General features: G+C 40.3%; 1 protein-coding gene across 3 annotated transcripts in view; it reads left to right on the forward strand.

The window, feature by feature from the left end:
* The window catches only part of LOC115224752 (DNA repair protein REV1-like), a 28,119-nt gene continuing 5,868 nt past the window's right edge, over positions 1–22,251 (forward strand). For 2 of the 3 annotated variants that reach the window (XR_005003939.1, XM_029795644.2), the window contains exons 1-15: positions 2–262; positions 2,235–2,367; positions 3,144–3,312; positions 4,056–4,263; positions 5,628–6,012; positions 7,258–7,545; positions 9,005–9,318; positions 10,041–10,165; positions 11,898–12,052; positions 13,190–13,309; positions 13,694–13,914; positions 15,805–15,949; positions 17,202–17,332; positions 18,647–18,906; positions 19,456–19,582. Coding sequence is in view for 2 of the 3 variants with exons in the window: in XM_029795644.2 (XP_029651504.1) it covers positions 158–262; positions 2,235–2,367; positions 3,144–3,312; positions 4,056–4,263; positions 5,628–6,012; positions 7,258–7,545; positions 9,005–9,318; positions 10,041–10,165; positions 11,898–12,052; positions 13,190–13,309; positions 13,694–13,914; positions 15,805–15,949; positions 17,202–17,332; positions 18,647–18,906; positions 19,456–19,582 (2,886 nt within the window). In the remaining variant the exon portion in view is untranslated. Of the gene's footprint in view, positions 263–2,234; positions 2,368–3,143; positions 3,313–4,055; positions 4,264–5,627; positions 6,013–7,257; positions 7,546–9,004; positions 9,319–10,040; positions 10,166–11,897; positions 12,053–13,189; positions 13,310–13,693; positions 13,915–15,804; positions 15,950–17,201; positions 17,333–18,646; positions 18,907–19,455; positions 19,583–22,251 lie in introns of all 3 variants that reach the window. The other variant, XM_036513680.1, reaches the window with a different exon arrangement.

Here is a 22,251-nt window from a genome sequence, read left to right on the forward strand (position 1 = left end):
TATTTACACCGGGGAAAACTGTGCACAACACCGGTTCTACACAACAAACAGAAACTTCGTCTTGAAAATTGTTCTGTAAATAGAAATGTTGCAATATTTGTGGAGATGAAGCTGGACTGTTTGGTTTTTGTTGGTGATCGATGATCGTGTGATAAAGATGGCCAGCAACAGAGGCAAGAATTTGGCCAAACGACGGGGGAAAACCCGATTCTGGCTTCAAGACAGAAAATCTGTGAACGATGTCGACGGTTGGGGAAAACACGTAAGGATTATTATTATTATTATTAAATCAACTTCTTCTTCTTCTTCTACTTTCCTCTTTGGTCAAGGCCTCATCAACTTTTTCAAGTTTCACTTGAAAAGGAAGATGAGGTTAGAGGGGAGAGTGCTGTCCGATAGCAAGTTTTATGAAAGGTGGGTGAATTGTGCGAGAATGGCCTGTATAAATGGACCAGTTCTCAGGTTTCGCCTGTGATTTCAAAGAAAAAGGTAATGTAAAAGGAGAAGAAAGGGGACTCTCTACACCCCTTCTTGACCAGGCTCCCGTTGGCTTTTATGGGTTTTTTTCCACCAGGAACCTTTCGTAACGCCTCCCCCTTTTGGGAGTTTTTCGTTGTTATATTTGATTGTTATACAGTTTTTACTCGATTTTTTTCACAAACTGACAAAACCCTTTGTAACCTTTCGTCCTGTTTTGTCCCTTTATGTTTACCAATCATGTGTGTCAGCCCTTGCGGCCAATAAAAAGAATTAATTATTATTATTATTATTTCTAAATTCTGCCGAGGTCGACTTTGTCTTTCCTTCTTGCTAAAATAAGTACCAGTCATGTACTGAGGTCGGGTGTAATTGACAAGTTCCCCTGCCCCACAGTGTCAGGCTTTGGGCCTAAGTTCTGTCTCTCATAAGTTTTAAATAAACTGCAACCATAATCGTTTAAAGGAGGAGGGGTTGTCCTTTTATCTATTTTTTAAATATTACACATAGAAAAATTAACGTCTTCAGATTTTTCTTTATAAATTTGGTCATCGGAGATTCGGAATCTCTTCCAAATTTCTTTTAAAATTTTGTTTTTTTAATAAAAAATTAATTAACGTTAAGAAATTTAAAACTGTTTTCTGTCTTTTTAAAAAAATTTTTAATTATGTTTCCATTTACTAATGCAAAAACGTAACATACTTTGGGTTCATCACCACAAATTAAAAGTGGAAATTATCGTAAACGATCAACATTTGAAGTTTTGCTTTATAAAATAAAGAAGAAAAAAAGTTTTTCGAAAATGGAAAAAGATAAAAATTAAAGGCAAGGAAAACAATAAATTTGAAAAGTTTATCTATATTCGGACATAATCATAATCTTCCTTGTTGAAAACACAAGAATTTGAGGAACTTTTTTTTACATCTTAATCCCTAAAACAAAACGAATTTATTTTGGAGACTTTCAGTAAATGAAATAGGACAGTACTGAACACACGTTGTATCATTTTGACAACTTAAACAACTGCTATAAGATACTCGCGTTCGTTATCCTTGTAATTAACCCCCCCACACACACATATATTCGCCATCATCATCATTTAACATCCACTTTTTCATGCTCACAAGAGTCGGATGAAATTTGTGGAGGCAAATGTTCTACGGCCTGATGATGCCCTTCCTGTTGCCAACCCTCACCTTTTCCCAAGTAAGGTAGTATTTTGCCATAGCTAGATATGTTTTTCATGGAAGACTGGGAGCAAACAATTTTGCTTGTATGACAATGATGTTTATTTACAACCATCATGTAATGTCAAGACAAATAATAATAATGAAATTATTGTATACAGTGCTCAGGTGCACCACAACTTGTCAGAAAGTGCATATAAAGTGTATGCAGTAATGTACAAATGTCTGGAAAGCGAACAATGTATGAGTCAGATACATGCTTGTGTGTGTATGGAGGGGAAGAGAAGATCAGGTGTAGTGTTGGCGAATCTCAGAAAGCATGGAAGTTTTGAAGAATGCAGTGCTCCGACAACTAACAACTGATGGTGGGTAAACACGATATTTTTCTCTACTGTTGCTTGGAAACAGGTGAGGGTTGGCAACAGGAAGAGCATCCAGTTGAAGAAAATCTACCTCAACAAATTCTGTCTGTCTATGCAAACATGGAAAACAGTTAAATGATGATGATGATGATGATGTTGATCGTATGTAATGTGTGTGTGTATATGTGTACCACATCATCTGTTACAGGGTGGTTATATGAATGCCAAGAAGAAGAAATTGAACGACCAATTCCAGTCCGTTGCCTTTAGTGAGTTACAGAAGACAAGCCATTGTTCAGATATCTTCAAAGACGTAACAATATACATTAATGGTTATACAAGTAAGTCTTCTCAACTCCTTTCTCCTATGCTTATTTTTTATTTTTTTAATGTGTTTTTTTAAAATATTATTTCACTTCATTTATCTGAGAAAAATCCAAATTATCCTAATTGTTATTATTTCCCTTTTTGATTGATGTGCTGATGTAATCCTAGATGTAGTATGTCAGAACAAAAGATGAGATGGTCATGGCCGGAACATTTTAATCATAGGTTTGCTGGATCAGGGCTGATCTGGGTTAAAAACAACAACAGGGATGATGTAGTTCTAAATACACAGTGTCTGAACAAAAGATGGATTGGTCGTGACTGGAACATCTTTGAACATAGGTTTGTTTGATCAAAGCTAATCTAGGCTTAACCCTTTAGTGTTTAAACCGGCCATATCTGGCCCAGATATTCTACATGTTTTATATTCCAACTAGCCATATCTAGCCTCTCACACCTACCCTACAATGTCATTCTAAAAATAAACAATCACATCATTGAAACCTCAAAGCTATAAGATAATGCATGATTAATTCAAAACAATTGAGTAAAAAAATATTACATTTAACAGAGTAATCTGAACACTAAAGGGTTAAACAACACTTAAGATAATGTAACCCTAGATACACCATGTCTGAACAAAAGATGGGATGGATGACAGCTGAAGCACTTTTACTCATAGGTCTGCTGGGGCTGGATTGACCTTGGGCTAAACAGCAAAAGCATTGTATACAAACAAAAGTTGTGTAATTGTTACCAAGTGATGAGTGAAATGTGTTTGTATTGGCAGAACCAAGCAGTGATGAGCTGAAACGATTGATGATGATCCATGGAGGACATTGGGAGATGTACCTGAGCAAGAAGAACGTCACGCACATAATTACAACCAATTTAGCTCAAAGCAAGATTGCTGCCCTCAGGAATTACAAAGTTGTTCACCCTGACTGGATACTAAAGAGGTAACCCTGCTTTTTCTGTTTCATTTGTAACTGATTGTAACTGGAACAGCTTCAGTCATCATCATTGTTTTAATGTTCACATTTGGCGGTGCCCCAGCATGGCCACAGCTCGTGAGCTGAAACTAGATAAAATAAAATAAAATAAATTTCCATGTTTACATGGGTTGGGCAGAGTTTATTGAGGCAGGATTACTATGTCCTTCCTGTCACCTGACTGGTCCCATGCTGGTGGCATGTAAAAAGCACCCACCACACTCTTGGAGTGGTTGGCATTAGGAAGGGCATCCAGCTGTAGAAACCTTGCCAGATCACATTGGAGCCTGGTGCAGCATCCTGGCTTGCCAGTCCTCAGTCAAACCGTCCAACTCATGCCAGCATGGAAAATGGACATTAAACGATGACGATGATTATTATTATTATTATTATTATTATGTTTTTTCCTTCTTTCTTCAAATTTCTTTCCATTTCTCACCGAGTGTTTTCCATACACCTAGGGCAGAGAAGCTTATTGTATGCATTCCCAGATTACACACGCAAATTCACTGATAAAATATGTATTTAAAAATTAATAAATAAATAAATTCATGGATAGATGTTGTTTTCACAGCAATAATGCTCTTATTATTATTCATCATTATTATTATTATTATTATTATTATTATTCATTATTCATCATCATTATTATTATTATTATTATTATTATTATTATTGCTGATGTTATGGTTATCTTGTTATTTCTACAGTATTGAAGCTGAAAGATTGCTACCATGCCAACCATTTCTGCTCTACTCAGCTCAGTCCAAGATGCAAAGAGGAATTGCACAGTTTTCCACTTCTCTCCCCAAGGCTGAGGCATCGAAAGAGGGACCAACTCATTTGGAGGCTTCTAGGGACTTTCATCTGACAGAAACGTCAACACCATCCAGCAACAACAACAACACTGAGGTAAAAGTAAGTAATAAGCTCTGACATTAAGGTGCAGCCATGGCTCTGTGGTTGAGACCCCTACTTCCCAACCGTCTTGGGTTTGGTTCCAGTGCATGGCACCCTGGGCGAATGTTTTCTTCTATAACCCTGGGCCAACTAAAACCTTGTGAGTGGATTTGGTAGATGGACACCAAAAGAAGCCTACCAGATTTGGTAGAAAGAAACTGGAAGAAGCTCATCGTATATATATATATATATATATATCATCATCATTTAACGTCTGTTTTCTACGCTAGCATGGGTTGGACGGTTTGACCGGGGTCTGGGAAGCCAGGAGGCTGCACCAGACTCCAGTCTGATCTGGCAGTGTTTCTACAGCTGGATGCCCTTCCTAATACCAACCACTCTGTGAGTGTAGTGGGTGCTTTTTACGTGCCACCAGCACAGGTGCCAGGGGAGTCTGGTACCGGCCACGATCGGTCGGTGCTTTTAACGAGCCACCGGCACGGAAGCCAGTCGGGTCAGCACTGGCAGCGGCCACGTTTGGATGGTTCTCTTATGTGCCACCGGCACTGGTATCACAGATACAATTTCCATTGATGCTGATCGATTTTGATTTTGATTTTCACTTGCCTCAACAAGTCTTCATAAGTAGAGTTTTGTGTCCCAAGAAGGAAAGCTATGCATAAGTGGACTGAGGCCATGGGTTATGAGATAGATAGATAGATAGATAGATAGATATGCATGTGTGTGTGTGTGTAAAAACCACTCAGTACACTCTGTAAAGTGGTTGGCATTAGGAAAGGCATCTAACCATAGAAACCATGCTATAACAGACAACTGGAGTCCGGACAGCACCCCCGTCTGAAAGCTCCATGTCAAACTGTCCGACCTATGCCAGCATGGAAAACAGACGTTAAATAATGATGTGAGACTCCTCATCTTGATATTGGTTTCTAATTTTGGCACAAGGCCAGCAGTTTTGTGAAAAGTTCCTAGTCAATTCAATTAACCCCAATGATGAACTGGTACTTATTTTATTGAGCCTGAAAGGATAAAAGGCAAAGTCAACCTCGGCGGAATTTGAACTCAGAACATAGAGACAGACAAAATGCTGCTAAGCATACTAACGATTCTGCCAGCTCACTGCCTTCTTCATCTTGATGTGATAGTTGTAACCAAGTGTCACCGTCACATGTAGCGCTCTTCGTTTGCAATCTACCATGGAAACATGTCTGGTCATGGGGAAATAACACCTTGCTTGGAAATAAGTGAGGTTTGGTGACAGGAAGTGTATCTAAACCTCTTGATATTTTTTCCTTAATAAATATCATTATTTGTTCATTTAAAATTACAGCCTCTGTCATTAATTTCTTTAATTAAACTAGGAGAGAAGTGGTCCCCCTGAGCTAAAGATTGTCCACAGTGGAAGTTCTGATGATCTCTTCTTCTCCAGCTCAGACAACTTGTCTCAAGAATCTAATCAGGAAACGAAATGTAAAACCAACATCTCAACTAAAAATGAGGTCTTAACAGAGGCTGTTTCTCTGTCTGCTGTAACCAAGGCAACGTCAATGACAACAACAACGACAACGACAACGACAGTTACGCCTTCTGAAGAATGTCCTACGTTGATCGTCGTATCCTCCGACTCTGAGAAAGAAGATGAAATTGTCGTTACTGATCATGTGAAGAAAGTTGACACATTACCACCAAACAACAACAACAACGATAGCAGCATCAACACCACCACAACTTTATCAACAAATACAGGTTTGTTACAGTTAGAATCATCATCACCACCACCATCATCATCATCATCATCCATCCAGCCCTTTTACCCTTCTTCTCATGCTAGTGTAAGTCTGGACCATCCAACATGAAGAGACACGCCAAAGGGCCGTGTCAAATTCTAATGTCTGTTTTGGCATGGTTTCTATGGCTGGATAACCTTCCTAATGCCAACCACTTAACAGAGTGTGCTGGGTGCCTTTTACGTGGCACCAGTACTTATGAGGTCATTAAATACCCACGAGCTGGCAGAAACGTTAGCACGTCGGACAAAATGCGTAGCTGTATTTTGTCTGCCGTTACGTTCTGAGTTCAGATTCCGCCGAGGTCGACTTTGCCTTTCATCCTTTCGGGGTAGATAAATTAAGTACCAGTTACGCACTGGGGTTGATATCTGACCTTGTTTAGCTCCTTGTTGGTAGTAAAGAAATAATTAAATACCCACAAGACAAGACCCCTACCTCAGTTGAGTTGGTTATAGAAGTGAGGGGTAAGTGACTATGATAGAGGGGCAGGATTAGGGTGTCTTGCTGAAGGAGTGAATGCATGGCTTGTCCTACTGGAAAGAGAGAGGGAGAGAAAGAGGGATGAGGTTAAGGCACAAGGTGAATGTGAGAAAGGGAATAGAAGAGAGGAGAAGAAAAGATGGATGTGCGAGAGTAGTGTGAGAGATGATTAGAAATAGGGAATGAGTTGGATGTAAAGGAATATCAGTTCAGTGTATGTGTGTGGGGGGGAGTGAAGCAGGGTAAATGGAGTGACACAGGAAGTTGATGGAAGAATTTGGTCGATAGAAGATGGGTTGTGAACAAGATGTTGTCCACAACTTATGTAGGAGAGCATTAATTCCAAATAAGGACTGACTTAGAAGATCATGATATTCTATCTGACTCATACCGATTTGGAAACCAACTGCAGAATTGCAGCAATAACTCCTCCCCCTCCCTCCTCCTCATCCTCCCCCCATCATCCTCACCACCACCACCACAAGGTACACTGTACACCTCTTTAAATTCCTTATGCTTTGCCCATTTCTGGGTACTAAGCATAATGTCTTATGCACCCCTTAGGTACCCAATTCATCCCCATGTTCCTGATATACTAGCTATACATGTGTACTAAGTGTAATGTCTTATGCACCTACAAGCTACCCAACACACCCTTTTATGTGACTAATGCACTTGCCGAACCCCCGTACGATACCTTCTGCTTCCATATTACCCACAGGTGTCCAACACACGGGCAGTTCTCGAGCCCAAACTGCCCGGGATCCAAACTACCTCCAGCAGTTTTACACCAACTCTCGACTCCATCATCTTTCCACCTGGAAGGCCGAATGGAAAGATTATGTGAATAAACTAAAGTCATCGAATACCAAGGAATTTCCCGGAAGACAGAAACTAAAAGATGTGTGCAGTAAGGTGCAGTCACCATCACTTACAGATTCCATTATGCACATTGATATGGACTCCTTTTTTGTTGCTGTTGCAATGAGAGATCGTCCCCATTTGAAAGGTAACGTGCATTTTTTGTTTTTGCCTTCTTTTGTGTCTGTCAGTGCACGACCTGCATGGGTCGGATACTTTTGTAAATTTATATATTTGTCCTGATTGAGGAATATCTTCTTTTTATGAGATTTTTGTCTGAGAAGATCTAGTTGCTACATTAATCAGGTCCAGAAACTGCATAAAAACTCATCATCATCATCATCATCATCATAATCATCGTTTAACGTCCGTCTTCCGTGTTAGCATGGGTGGGACGGTTTCACAAGAGCTGGCCAGGCCGAAACCTGCACCAGACTTCTGTGACTGTTTTGGCAGGATTTTTACAGCTGGCTGCCCTTCTTAACACCAACCACTCAGCAGAGTGTACTCGGTACTTTTTACGTGGCACAAGCATGGGCGAGGTCAGTTTTGGCAAGGTTTTTACAGCTGGATGCCGTTCAAAACACCAACCACTTTCATCATCATTTAACATCCACCTTTTCTTGCATGCATGGGTCAAATGGAATTTGTCGAGGCAGGTTTTCCACAAATGGATGCCCTTTCGAGGAAGGTAATATGTCCCCATGGCCAGATATGTTTTCTCTGGGAGACTGGAAATGAACAATATCACTTGTTTGATGAAGATGCTTATTTACAACCATACAAACACATATTCACACACTCTCATACATTCATATATCCCTCTCTCTCTTTCGGAGAGGCACTGAGCAGCTATACGCACACATACACACACGGCAGTAACTTCCACCTACCGAATTCAATCACAAAGCTCCGGTCGGCTTCGGGGTATAGTGGAAGACACTTACCCAAAGTGCCACGCAGTGGGACTGAACCCGAAACCATGTAGCTAGGAAGCAAGCTCCCTAACCACACAGCCATGCCCGATATATATATACATATATACAACAGGCTTTTTGCAGTTTCCATCTACCAAATCCACTCACAAGGTTTTGGTCAGCTTGGGTTATAGTAGAAGACACTTGCCCAAGGTACTGTGCCCTGGGACTGAACCTTAGACCACATGGTTGGGAAGTAAACTTCTTCACCACACAGCAACGCCTGGGCCTCATGTGGTCCGTATTTTTAAGACAGCAGAGAGTTTGTTGAGAAAGATTAGGCAGATACATGTAGCATACCTAGTGATTACATACAAAGTTCCTCATCAACTCATTTGGTCCCTAATTAAGGACAGTAGAGAGTTTGTTGAGAAAGCCAGACTTAGCTAGTGATTACATGCAAGCACCCCACCTCCCGCTTCATGTGATCCCTATTTTAACGACACTAGTGACTTATGATTGTTAAAGTTTTATACATTAAGTGATTCCATAAAAACTCCCTTGTAGTTTCATGTGGTCCCTTAAAATGTGTAAATTTGTAAAGCTGTCAAACAGTATTTTATCATAATTAATTAATTTTGTGTTTATTTTGTAATGCGTTAATAAACTAAACAAGAAAATATTTTCCAGATAAGCCTGTAGCTGTGACCCATAGTCGGAAAAAGGGGCCAAAGGAGAATAATCCTGGTGTAGACTTGGATTACGAAAGACAGCAGTGGTCAAAACGCCGTCAAGAAAATGCTTTGAAGAAAATGGGACCGAATACGTGTCAGAGAAACACTTTAGCTCTGGATGAAGAATTTGAAGATGAAGAGGAAGGGAGTGAAGCAGAGGAAAAAGATGAAGACCTCGAGAATACTTCAAACGAGAAGAGACATTCTGTTAATAAGCAGAGTTTTAATTCTTTGTCTGAGATTGCTTCCTGTAACTACGTTGCTCGTCAAGTGAGTTAACGACTTTTTATATTGAAAATTGGTTAGTATTGGTTAGTAAGTCTAGTTCGTAATACTAGTTATGTACAGGTTAGTAATATTGGTTTTATTAATAATGGTTAGTATTGGTTAGTAAGTCTAGTTAGTAATACTAGTGAGGTACAGGTTAGTAATATTGGTTAGAATTGATTTGTAATATTGCTTATTATTGGTTAGTAAAACTGGTTAGTATAGACTAGTAATGCTGGGTAGGCATTGGTTAGTAGTATGGTTAGGGTTAGTTAGTAACAGTGGGGAGTATCGGTTAATAATACAGGCTAGTATTCATTAGTAATACCTGTAAATATTCGTTAGTAATACTGGTAGTTAGAAATACTAGTTAATATTTGATATACATAATATTGGTTAATAATAATGGTTAATACCCTTGGCAGGGCAAAATGTTTCTATCTTTAAATTTTCTTTCATTTTATTAATGCTTTAAAAAATGCAATTAAATACCTTTGTGACCAACAGCTCCATCATACCTTTGTGATCAATATTAGTAGCTCCATGAAATATTTGTGACTAATAGCCTTATATATCTGTAAAATAATATATGACAATTATTCAATAGCCAAGATAAAACTTTGAGTTTCCGATGCCGAGGTGGAAGTCCACAACAGCATCTCTTCGGTTATTCATTGATTAAATATTGGATTTTACTCACATTGATTGTTGTTTACCAATTCCAGTTTGGCCTCAAGAATGGAATGTTTGTTGGAGATGCTCTTAAACTTTGCCCAGACATCATAACCATTCCCTATGAATTTGACAAATACCAAGCAGTGTCGAAGATCCTTTATGATACAGTTGCAAGGTATAATTTCAGTTTCCCTTAAATCTGAATTTTGTATTTAGGTACCATGAAGGTATTTTCTGCAGCTTGGGTTGAGGTTTGAACCCATGTATTTGATCATTATTTAACATTCAACAGGATTTAGGTGCATGCATGGCGATGTGGTTAAGACATTCACTTTGCAATCATATGGCTTTGAATCCAGTAGCACTGCATGCTATTTTGGGCTAGTGTCTTTTGTTATACCCTAGGGCTAAATAAAGCTTTGTGGGTGAATTTGATCGATACAAACTGAAAGAATCCCATCTTGTAAACACACACACACACACACAAGTGTATATATATATATATATATATATATATATATATCACCGTGACCGACCAGGCTATCAGATGTTGCTACACATCGCTGGTCACAATGCGCTTCGCATTGTTTTAGCCTTCAAATTACGCCACCCCGCTGGCTAAGTAAGCAGGCCAATATATATATGCCTGGCCCCCGTGCCGGTGGCATGTAAAAAGCACCCACTACACTCACAGAGTGGTTGGCGTTAGGAAGGGCATCCAGCCATAGAAACGCTGCCAGATCAGACTGGGCCTGGTGCAGCCTTCTGGCTTCCCAGACCCCAGTTGAACCATCCAACCCATGCCAGCATGGAAAGTAGATGCTAAACGATGATGATGATGATATATACACTCATGCACACACACATTTCATCATTGTCAGCATTTAACATCCTCTTTTTCATGTTTGCATGGATCAGAGAAAATTTGTTGTAGGTTTTTTTTCCCCTATTTTCAGATGCCCTTGAAAACATGTCAAGCCATGGAGAGAATATGGTCTTGCTTGGAAGCAAATGAGAGTTGGCAACAGGAGGGACATCTTGCCTCAGAGAATCTGCCTCAACGAATTCCATCTTAACTCATGCAAGAATGGAAAAGTGGACATTAATACGATGATGATAGCTTGCTTCCCAGCCATGCAGTCATGGGTTCAGTCCCACTGCTTGGCATTCTCAGCAGGTGTCTTTTATTATAGCCAGAGGGTGACATTGTGCTCCAATGTCAGCTTTGGTTTGGATTCTATGGTCTGATGCCCTTCCTAACACCAACTACTTTACACTGTGAACAGGGTGCTCTTCTTCATAGCATCAGCATGAGATGTCACCAAGTACACATAGAAAAAGACCCCCATCACCACCACCACCACCACCAACTGAATGACATAAAATATTGGAAGATGTGAAAATATGATAAAGAGAAGAACAAGTACCTTGCTTAACCCTTTTGTTACTGTATTTCTGTTGAGATACTCTGTGTTTCTTTCAATGAATTTTAAATATAACAAAGAATTTAGTAAAATAACTTAGTATCATTAAGCTAGTTTTTGGGACATAAATTATGACTAAGGTTTAGTGGAAGATTTTAATTCAAAACTTATGAAAACAAAACATTGGTACTATAGAGCCAGAGGCGGTTTCAGCCTGGTTGGTATCAAAATGGTTAAGAGGTGAATACATGGTTTCCCTAGCTGGAAAGAGAGAGAGAGAGAGATGTGGTGGTGAGCCTTCAAGACACATGGTAAATATGAGAGAGAGAATCGGGGTAGATAAATATGTTAGAGTGTGACAAAAGAGTGTGGATGCAGTGAATATTAATTTGGGTGAAGGAAATAGGTGTGGGTTGTGGAGGGAGGAGATGACGAAGAACAGTTGTGAGGATATAAATGTATTTTTTGATATATTTCTTGCAGCTATACACATGATATTGAAGCGATCAGCTGTGACGAAATGTTTGTTGACTGTCGTGGAATTCTACAGGAAACTGGTGTGGCTCTGAAGGACTTCATTTCTGTTCTCAGACAAGAAATCTTTGATAAAACTGGATGTACAGCATCGGCTGGCCTTGGTAAGTCCTTGTTGTTGCACTAATTAACCCTTTCGTTACCAACTTGGCTGAAACCGGCTCTGGTTCTGAGTACAAATGTCTTGTTTTCATAAGTTTTGAATTAAAATCTTCCACCAAACCTTAGCCACAATTAATGTTCCTAACACTAGCTTCATGATAACTAAGTTATTTTACTAAATTCTTTTGTTATATTTAAAGTAATTGAAAGAAACACAGAGCATCTCAAAATAAATACAGTAACGAAAGGGTTAATGTTGCTTTGGTTGGAAGTAATTAATGTTGTTGATTATTAGAATAAAAATATATTCAGTATGCTCTGTAAAGTGGTTATTGACAGGAAGAGCATCCAGTTGTGGAAGCCAAGCTGAAGGTAGAAAGTATGAGGAAGGTTTAGCCTCCTGACCCATCTGGGTGGGTTGTAGCAATGAGTAAGAACTTGCTTAGCGCTGCTAGGATTAGCTCAACCCATGCCAGCATGGAAAAGCGGATGCATGATATGATGATTATAATAGTGGGCATGGTGGTGGTAGTAGTGGTGATGGTGATGGTTCATGATGACCATTAGTGGTGTTGGTGGTGGTGGTGATAGTGGTCGTGAAGACAATGACTATGGTGGTGTGGTAGTGGTGGTGGCAGTGGTGGAATTAACAATGGTGATGGTAGTGATGGCAATGGTATCTGTGGTAGTGTTTGAAGTGCTGCTACTGCTGCTGCCGCTGCTGTTGTTAAGCAACAAGACGGGTAAGGGTGATTAGGTGATGGTTTAGGGCTTAGGGGTGGGAGACCCCAGGCCTTGGAAAAAAAAAAAACTTTGGTCGTCTTGTTGTTGTCGAGGGGCTCTTCGTTGACACCCGACACCACTGGGAGGTGGCCCTCAAAGTCACTGGAAATGGAGACTGCTGCTGCTATTGTTGTAATTGATGTTGTTATTGCTACTGTTATCAGTATTGGAATTGTTGTTTAACCCTAGGTCAGCCTGGGTCCAGCAGATCTATGATCTCAACGATCTTCTAGCTGTGACCAGTGGTGACATATTTGACACATTTTTGGGGAAGTTAGAATATTGACAGGGATTAAAATTGTAGACATTTCTATTCGATGCTTTCACCTTGATTAACCTTTTGCTTCTTGTTTCAGGTCCTAATATTTTGGTAGCAAGATTGGCGACAATCCGTGCCAAGCCAAACGGGCAGTTTCTTGTGGAAAAACGTGAAGTGGAGGCTTTCATGCAGAAGCAACTTGTTAAAAGTCTGCCAGGTAAACATTGACAGCGGTGTATCTATCTTTGTTGTGGTTGTATGATTATTAAGAAGCTTGCTTTGCAACTGTGTGTTTTCAGGTTCAATCCTACTGCATGTTGACTTAATCCTTCCCCTAAATTTCAGGCCTTGTGCCTATAATAGAAATTGGGCAAAGACCCTGAAGCATGCGTGTCTCTAGATGCAGGCCTAGCTGTTGGGGGTACTTGCCTCCCCTTCGTAAATATATAAGGACACAGGAAATGTGTCGAAGCTGACAGGAAGCGTCGATGCTTCCTAGGGCTAAACAGCAGTGGTGTAATTCCCTACTGTCACGTTAAGTTGACAGTATACAACCACTCCATTATTATTATTATTATTATTTAAATTTTGTAATCTCCAGGTGTTGGTAGGTCTATGATGTACAAATTACAGCACCTGAGTGTGGAGACATGCGAGGACTTGCAGAAGATTCCATTGGTTAAGCTCCAGCAGAGTTTTGGTCAAAAAACAGGTCAGATGTTATATAACAGCTGTCGAGGAATCGATAACCGCAGGCTGGAGTTGGAACATAACAGGAAGTCAGTGTCAGCAGAGATAAATTATGGCATACGCTTCACTAAGGTGAGTGTGTGTGGGTCTGTGTGTGTTCTCATTTGTTCTGTGTCCATTTTTTTTAATGCTAGAATGGGTTAGATGGATATAACGTACCTTACGCAGAGTAAGTCCACATCTTTCTCCCTCCCTCTCTCTCCCTCTCTCTCTTTCTCTGGGTCTATGACTCTTTCTCTCACTCTTTCCCCCCCTCTCTTTCAAAACTCATTTCTTTTACAGCTGGATGCTCTTCCTGTCACCAACCCTCACTCGTTTCCAAGCAAAGTACTATTTCCCCATGGCCAGACTTCTTGTCACGGAAGACTGGAAATGGTGCAAAGCACATTGTGACTAGTGATGTGTAACATCTGAGAGTCTGGCTGTTCACATTATCACGTGATGTGTGTATATATATACATATAGTTAATCCAAACAAGAAAACATAAAAAAAACACAACAACGCGATGACGTGGAACAAATAAAGTATTATTGGACACTCAGGAAAGAAGGGAAGAAGGAGGGTTTAACGTTTCGAGCGGAGCTCTTCGTCGGAAATATAGGAGAAGGAAAGATCCAGAGAAGGGAAGACAGAGGAAAAAAATCTCCAGCAGTACTCACGAGGTCATATATATATATATATCACAAGAAGAAAATGGAGGGGATCTGAGAATCCATCTACATGTGTAAAGATAGTGTTTTACCTATAAAGTACCAGTAATTTCTAGAATAGAAAAAGCAAAACAGTGTCTTACAGCTGTTTCTGCCGTGAGGTCACGGTACCCCACATGTTGTTCGCATCTTTTCAGTGTACTGTAGTGATCAGTCGATAAAATTAGGGTACTTGGATGTGCCTCTAGGGTTCGTCAGAGAGTTTAGAAGAGGGTCTAAGAAGTTCAGAGGGCTAATTTATGTGTGTGTGTATATATATATCTATATATATACATACATGTGGAGGCGCAATGGCCCAGTGGTCAGGGCAGCGGACTCGCGGTCTTAGGATCGCGGTTTCGATTCCCAGACTGGGCGTTGTGAGTGTTTATTGAGCGAAAACACCTAAAAAGCTCCACAAGGCTCCGGTAGTGGGTGCTGGCGATCCCTGCTGTACTCTTTCTCCACAACTTTCTCTCACTCTTTTGTCTGTTGGCCTGCTCGCTTACCCAGCAGGGTGGCGACATTCGAAAGCTAAAACAATGCGAACGCATTGTGACCAGCGATGTGTAGCAACATCTGATGGTCTGGTCGGTCACATGATATACATACATCACATATACATATACACATGTACACACATGCAACAGAATCAGTTATTAGTAGGTGTAGTACAGTATTCTTATGTATAAGAATGTATAAGAAGAGAAATAAGAGTAGAATTGAAGTAAGCCACAGAGTTTGAGAGGAATAAAGTTTCGTAGAAATGCAAAAGTATAAAGAAAGGAGGAATATATATGTTTACATGGACATTTCTTTTTGGACAAAACCCTTTGTACTTTTCGTCCTGTGTTTTTTCCTTACATGTTTTTTGATTTATGTTAGCCCTTGTGGCCAATAAAACCAGAATTTATTATTGTTGTTGTTGTTAGTATTATTATTATTATCATTATCATCATCATCATCATTATCATTTTATTGTTGTTGTTATTATTATTATTATATCATCATCATCATCATCATTATCATTTTATTGTTGTTATTATTATTATTGTTGTTGTTATTATTATTATTATATCATCATCATCATCACCATCATCATCATTATCATTTTATTATTGTTATTATTATTATTATTATTATTTTATCATCATCACCATCATCATCATTATCATTTTATTGTTGTTATTATTATTATTGTTGTTGTTGTTGTTGTTATCATCATCATCATCATCATCATTATCATTTTGTTGTTGTTGTTGTTGTTATTAGGAAAGTGATATGGAGGATTTCCTGTTAAATCTGTCTGGAGAAGTGGAGAGAAGATTGAAGAATGTGAACAAACGGGGTAAATCTATAACCTTGAAGTTGATGGTACGACGGGAAGATGCACCCCTGGAGACGGCCAAGTATATGGGTGAGTAGACGGTCATCATTGATTTGTATTGAGAATAATGGGGGTGGGGGTGGTCAGCAGTATCAGTATCCTCATCATTGTTGTTGTTGTTACCACCACCACCATCATCAACACCACTGCCACCATCATTGTCATCATCATCATCACCATCATCTCCATCATCATCACTGTCACCATCATCATCATCTACACCACCACCACCACTGTCACCACTATCATCATCATCATCACTATCATCACCACCATCACCATCATTGTCATCATCATCTACACCACCACCACCACCACCACTGTCACCACCATCATCATCATCATCATCATCACTATCATCATCATCATCATCATCACCACCATCTCCATCATTGTCATCATCACCGTCATCATCATCATCATCATCATCATTTCCTTCATTATCATCACCATCATCACTGCCATTACCACCACCACCATCACCACCACCACCACTATCATCACCACAATCATCGCAACCATCAGTCATCAATCTTGTCCTTATAATGATTAATTACCAGTTATTAATTACCAGTTATTAATTACCAGTACCTTGTCATCATTGTTCGCAAAATAAGAAAAATCAGTTTTCCTTATCAAACATTGCCGGCATCATCATAATCATATTATTATAATTAATAATAATAATAATAATGCTGAGATAAACTTCTTCTTTTGTATCAGGGGTTCCCAACCAGTGGTTTCTGACCCCCTTGGGGGATCACGAAGCCTTAGCAGATGGGTTGCATATCCTTGCTAGGAATGACTTGGGATAATATTAATTTCAACTCATCAATTACATTTTTTATGCTCTGCTGATAGTAGGGGTCATGTGGGTTTCAAGCTTTTGGGTAAGGGGCCGCGAGTGCAAAAACGTTGGGAACCACTGTTTTATACTTTCTGGGTTGATAAAATACATACCAGTTTAATTTGGTGTAGTTTCTCTTCTCTCCATTTTCCAACCTTGCTGCTGACACCACAATAAAGGCACCCACCCTACACTCTGTAAAGTGGTTGGCATTAGGAAGGGTACCAAGCCATGGAAACCATGTGAAAGCTGAGACACTGGGGCAGATGTGGTCCTCTGATCCATTGGATCCTGTTGACCTCCCCAACCCATGCCAGCATAGGTTGGAATATAAGGGCTTCCCAGATCCCCGGTCGAACCGTCCAACCCATGCTAGCATGGAGAACGGACGTTAAACGATGATGATGATTCTCTTTCTCTCTTCCTATATTTCAGGCCATGGTTTATGTAACAATATCAGTAGGGCTATGAGTGTTGCCATAGCTACAGACAATGCTGCCAGAATAGCCAGGGAGTGTATGACGTTGTTTAAAGCCCTTCATCTACCTGTGAACTCCCTACGAGGGGTAAGTCCACATCTCTCTCCTTCTCTCTCTTTCTCTGTATCTGTAACTCTTTCTCTCTCTCCATCTGTCCATGATGCTTTCTCTCTCTCTCTCTATGACTCTCTCTCTCTCTCCCTCCTATCCTTGAATCTTTCTCTCCCCTTCTCTCTCTTTCTCAAAATACATTTCTTTTCTATTGCCCGTATTATCTTTGATAATCTGTCATTAAGTATTCAGGGTTGTTTGGATATTTCAAAGCATATATAATACTGTATTGGTACACACAACCATGACCAAGCCAAGGATTATCATCATCACCATCACCATCATCATCATTTTCACATCCACTTATCCATGCTTGCATGGGTTGGACAGAGTCTTTTGAGGCAGATTATCTGTGGCTGAAATGCACTTCTTGTCAACACCTGTTACCAAGCAAAGTAACTTTTCCCTTGGCCAAACATTTTCGTAGAACACTCGAAATGAATGACACTGTTTGTATGAGAGTAATGCTGGTTCACAACTTTCACAGTGTCAAGACAAGGTGACACAAACATACACTCACACGCATGCATGCATACTTACATGCATCCATCCATACATACACACATACACACTCACACACACATACACGCGCACATACACACATGCATACACACTCACATACACACACATGCATACACATGCACATATACATACACATATACACACATGTGCACACATACACTCACACACACACACATACACTTGGATGATGATATATTTGTTCTGTTCTATATTTAAGAGATGAGGAATTATTTACATTATTTACATTTTGATGGATATTTGTCCTCATCTTATTTGTTGTTAACACAACATTTCAGCTGATATACCCTCCAGCCTTCATCAGGTGTCTTGGGGAAATTTCGAACCTGGGTTCTCATTCCTAAGGTATATGGCGTATTGGTTAAGAGCGCGGGCTACTAACCCCAAGATTCTGAGTTTGATTCCAGGCAGTGACCTGAATAATAATAATAATAATGATAATAATAACATTGAAAAATACCTTAGGAATGAGAACCCAGGTTTGAAATTTCCCCAATTTCAGCAGTGGTGCCCCAGCATGGCCACGGCCTTCACACTAAAACATTTTTAAGGATTTTTTAAGGAAGACACCTGAAGAAGGCTGGAGGGTATATCAGCCGAAATGTTGTGTTAGCAACAAACAAGATGAGGGCAAATATCCATTAAATGTAAATAATGGATATATTTGTTATTTCTAAGTTGTGAAATAATTTTTTTGCTTTGTTTTGTTGTTGGTTTTTGTTTTCAACCTCCGATGTATTTGTCACCTAGGTTGGCATTACCATCCAACGTCTTGAAGACACGGCACCAGCCAGACACCACACTGGCGACTCTACAAAGACCTCAAGCATTCTCCAGTTCACCAAAGCGATGCCAACCCCAAATCAGAAGGAGGAGGAGGAACAGCAGCAGCAGCAAACGCAGAACGGAAATGAGACACAATCCGAAGTTGATGACAGTGACTTTGCAGTCATGAGACCAGTTCCTGTCAAACAGTTTGGAACTCTTAATTTCAAAGAAGAATTGCTAAGGTCAGTAGTAGTAGTAGTAGCAGTAGTTGTAGTAGTAGTAGTAGTAGTAGTAGTAGTAGTAGTAGTAGTGGCAGTAGCAGTGGTGTTGTTTTTGTTGTTGTTGCTGTTGAGCGAATGGTCTTCGTCCCAAGCACGCATGATGGGAGAAGTCCGAAATGTGGTCCTTTGCTATTCATAAGACCCGCAGAAGAGAAAGCAGGTCAACCCCCAACACTGAGAGCATCGACGGATGGATGAATGTGCACCCAGGCTCAGCAGTTGCGTAGGAAGTCGGGGACAAGAAACAGGAAGTATGAATGAGAGAAAGTTGGAGTAAAAGAGTGCAACAGGGGTCGCTACCACCCCCTGCCGGAGCCTCGTGGTTCTTTAGGTGTTTTCGCTCAATAAACACACACAGCGCCCGGTCTGGGAATCGAAACCGCGATCCTCCGACCACGAGTTCGCTGCCCTAATCATTGGGCCATTGTGCCTCCACACCTGTTGCTATTGTTGTTGTTGGTAGTGACACACACACACACACACATCTGATATTTTCTATTTTCCTTTTAGGCAATATCACAGCAGCCAGTTACCTCCCTTGCCCAGGTTGCCCAGCCAGTTGAGTCCCACCAGAACGAACCAGATGAAACCGGCTGTGACAGGTGAACCAGAAGATTTCCTTCCATCACCTTCCCAGGTATCTACCAACAACTTAACTCTTTGGTTAAATGTCTCAGTATCTGAGATAACGACCTGCTAATAAACTGTATTTTCTTTCCTTTAACAGTATCATATAATAATAATAATAATAATAATGAAATTATTGTATACAATAATGAATTATTGTATATAAATTATTGTATAGGCGCAGGAGTGGCTGTGTGGTAAGTAGCTTGCTTACCAACCACATGGTTCCGGGTTCAGTCCCACTGCGTGGCATCTTGGGCAAGTGTCTTCTGCTATAGCCCCGGGCCGACCAATGCCTTGTGAGTGGATTTGGTAGACGGAAACTGAAAGAAGCCTGTCGTATATATGTATATACATGTATATATGTGTATGTGTATGTGTTTGTCCCCTTCGCATTGCTTGACAACCGATGCTGGTGTGTTTACGTCCCCGTCACTTAGCGGTTCGGTAAAAGAGACCGATAGAATAAGTACTGGGCTTACAAAGAATAAGTCCCAGGGTTGATTTGCTCGACTAAAGGCGGTGCTCCAGCATGGCTGCAGTCAAATGACTGAAACAAGTAAAGGAGTAAAAGAGAGTGCTCAGGTGCACCACAACTTGTCAAAAGTGCATATAAAGTATATGCAGTAATGTACAAATGTCTGGAAAGCGAACAGTGTATGAGTCAGATACATGCTTGTGTGTGTATGGAGGAGAGAAAATCAGGTGTAGTGTTGGCGAATCTCAGAAAGCATGGAAGTTTTGAAGGATGCAGTGCTCCGACAACTAACATCTGATGCCGGCAGTTTGTTCCATGCTTCAGCAACTCTCAGCGTGAAAAAATGTTTCCTAAAGTCATGGGAGCTGTGCTGCTTTCTGACTTATAGCATACATTTGGAATATTTATATAATAATAATAATAATAATAATGAAATTATTGTATACAGTGCTCAGGTGCACCACAACTTGTCAAAAGTGCGTATAAAGCATATGCAGTGATGTAGAAATGTCTGGAAAGCGAACAGTGTATGAGTCAGATACATGCTTGTGTGTGTATGGAGGGGAGAAAATCAGGTGTAGTGTTGGCGAATCTCAGAAAGCATGGAAGTTTTGAAGGATGCAGTGCTCCGACAACTAACAACTGATGCCGGCAGTTTGTTCCATGCTTCAGCAACTCTCAGCGTGAAAAAAATGTTTCCTAAAGTCATGGGAGCTGTGCTGTTTTCTGATTTTGTAAATATGTCCACGGGTGTTAAACGGGTGGAGTTTGAAAAGGTGCTCAGAAGTATTGTTAGTAAGATGGTTGATAATTTTATGGGTGTCTGCCAAGTCAGCTTTCAGACGTTGGAGTTTCAATGTGTCCATGCCCAGGGAAGTAAGGCGTTCAGAATATGGCAAATGCCTGATGGAGGGTATTCTTTTGGTTGCACGTTGCTGAACATATGTAGCTGTACATCATATTTACATTGTGTCGTGTACTTTTATGGACTCTCCTGTCATATACGATAGACGAGGGTTCTGCAGTGTTCTTTTCAACAATTTTCACATGTCGTTTGTTTATAGTGATCAAATGTTTGTTCTGTACCGTAGCTCACTCGCTTCATTAAATCAGCGTTGCTTTTACAGGCTCACGCTGTGCCATGTGTCAGATGTCAGTGATCGCAGAGCAATGTGAAATGAAATTTTTCTGCTCAAGAACACAACATGTTGCCCAGTCCTGGAATTGAAACCATGATCTTGAGATTATGATCATGACATTCTAACCTACAGGCGGCACGCTGGGCGAAATGCGTAGCCGTATTTCGTCTGCCTTTACGTTCTGAGTTTAAATTCCGCCGAGGTCGACTTTGCCGTTCATCCTTTCGGGGTCAATTAAATAAGTACCAGTTATGCACTGAGGTCGATATAATCGACTTAATCCATTTGTCTGTCCTTGTTTGTCCTCTCTGTGTTTAGCCCCTCATGGGTAGTAAAGAAATAGACATTCTAACCTCCAGGTCATGTGCACTCACTGAGTATATTTACAACACACACACATACACACACATGCACACATACATATACATGTGTATACACACACACACACAGGTGCAGGCATGGTTGTGTGGTTAAGAATCTTGCTTTGCAACCTCATGGTTTTGGGTTCAGTCCCACTGTGTAGCACCTTGGGCAAGGCTATTCTTCTATAACCCTGGGTCAACCAATGCCTTGTGAGTGAATTTGATCAATAGAAACTGTGTGGAAGTCTGTCATATATTTATGTGTGCTTGTGTGTAAGTAACCCTCCACTGCTTCACAACTGGTGTTGGTTTGTTTATGTCCCTGTAATGTAGCAGTTTGGCAAAAGAGACTGATAAAATAAGTACCAAACTTAAACCCTTTAAGGCAGTGCTCCAGCATGGCTACAGTTCAATGACTACAAAAAGTAAAAGGCAAAAGTTGTATATAGGCGCAAGAGTGGCTGTGTGGTAAGTAGCTTGCTAATCAACCACATGGTTCCAGGTTCAGTCCCACTGCGTGGCATCTTTGGCAAGTATCTTCTGCTATAGCCCCAGCCAACCAATGCCTTGTGAGTGGATTTGGTAGACGGAAACTGAAAGAAGCCTGTCGTATATGTGTATATATATGTATGTGTGTGTTTGTGTGTCTGTGTTTGCCCCGCTAGCATTGCTTGACAAACGATGCTGGTGTGTTTACGTC

This window comes from Octopus sinensis, linkage group LG26 (assembly GCF_006345805.1).
Source record: "Octopus sinensis linkage group LG26, ASM634580v1, whole genome shotgun sequence".
In the NCBI taxonomy this organism is placed as follows: domain Eukaryota; kingdom Metazoa; phylum Mollusca; class Cephalopoda; order Octopoda; family Octopodidae; genus Octopus; species Octopus sinensis.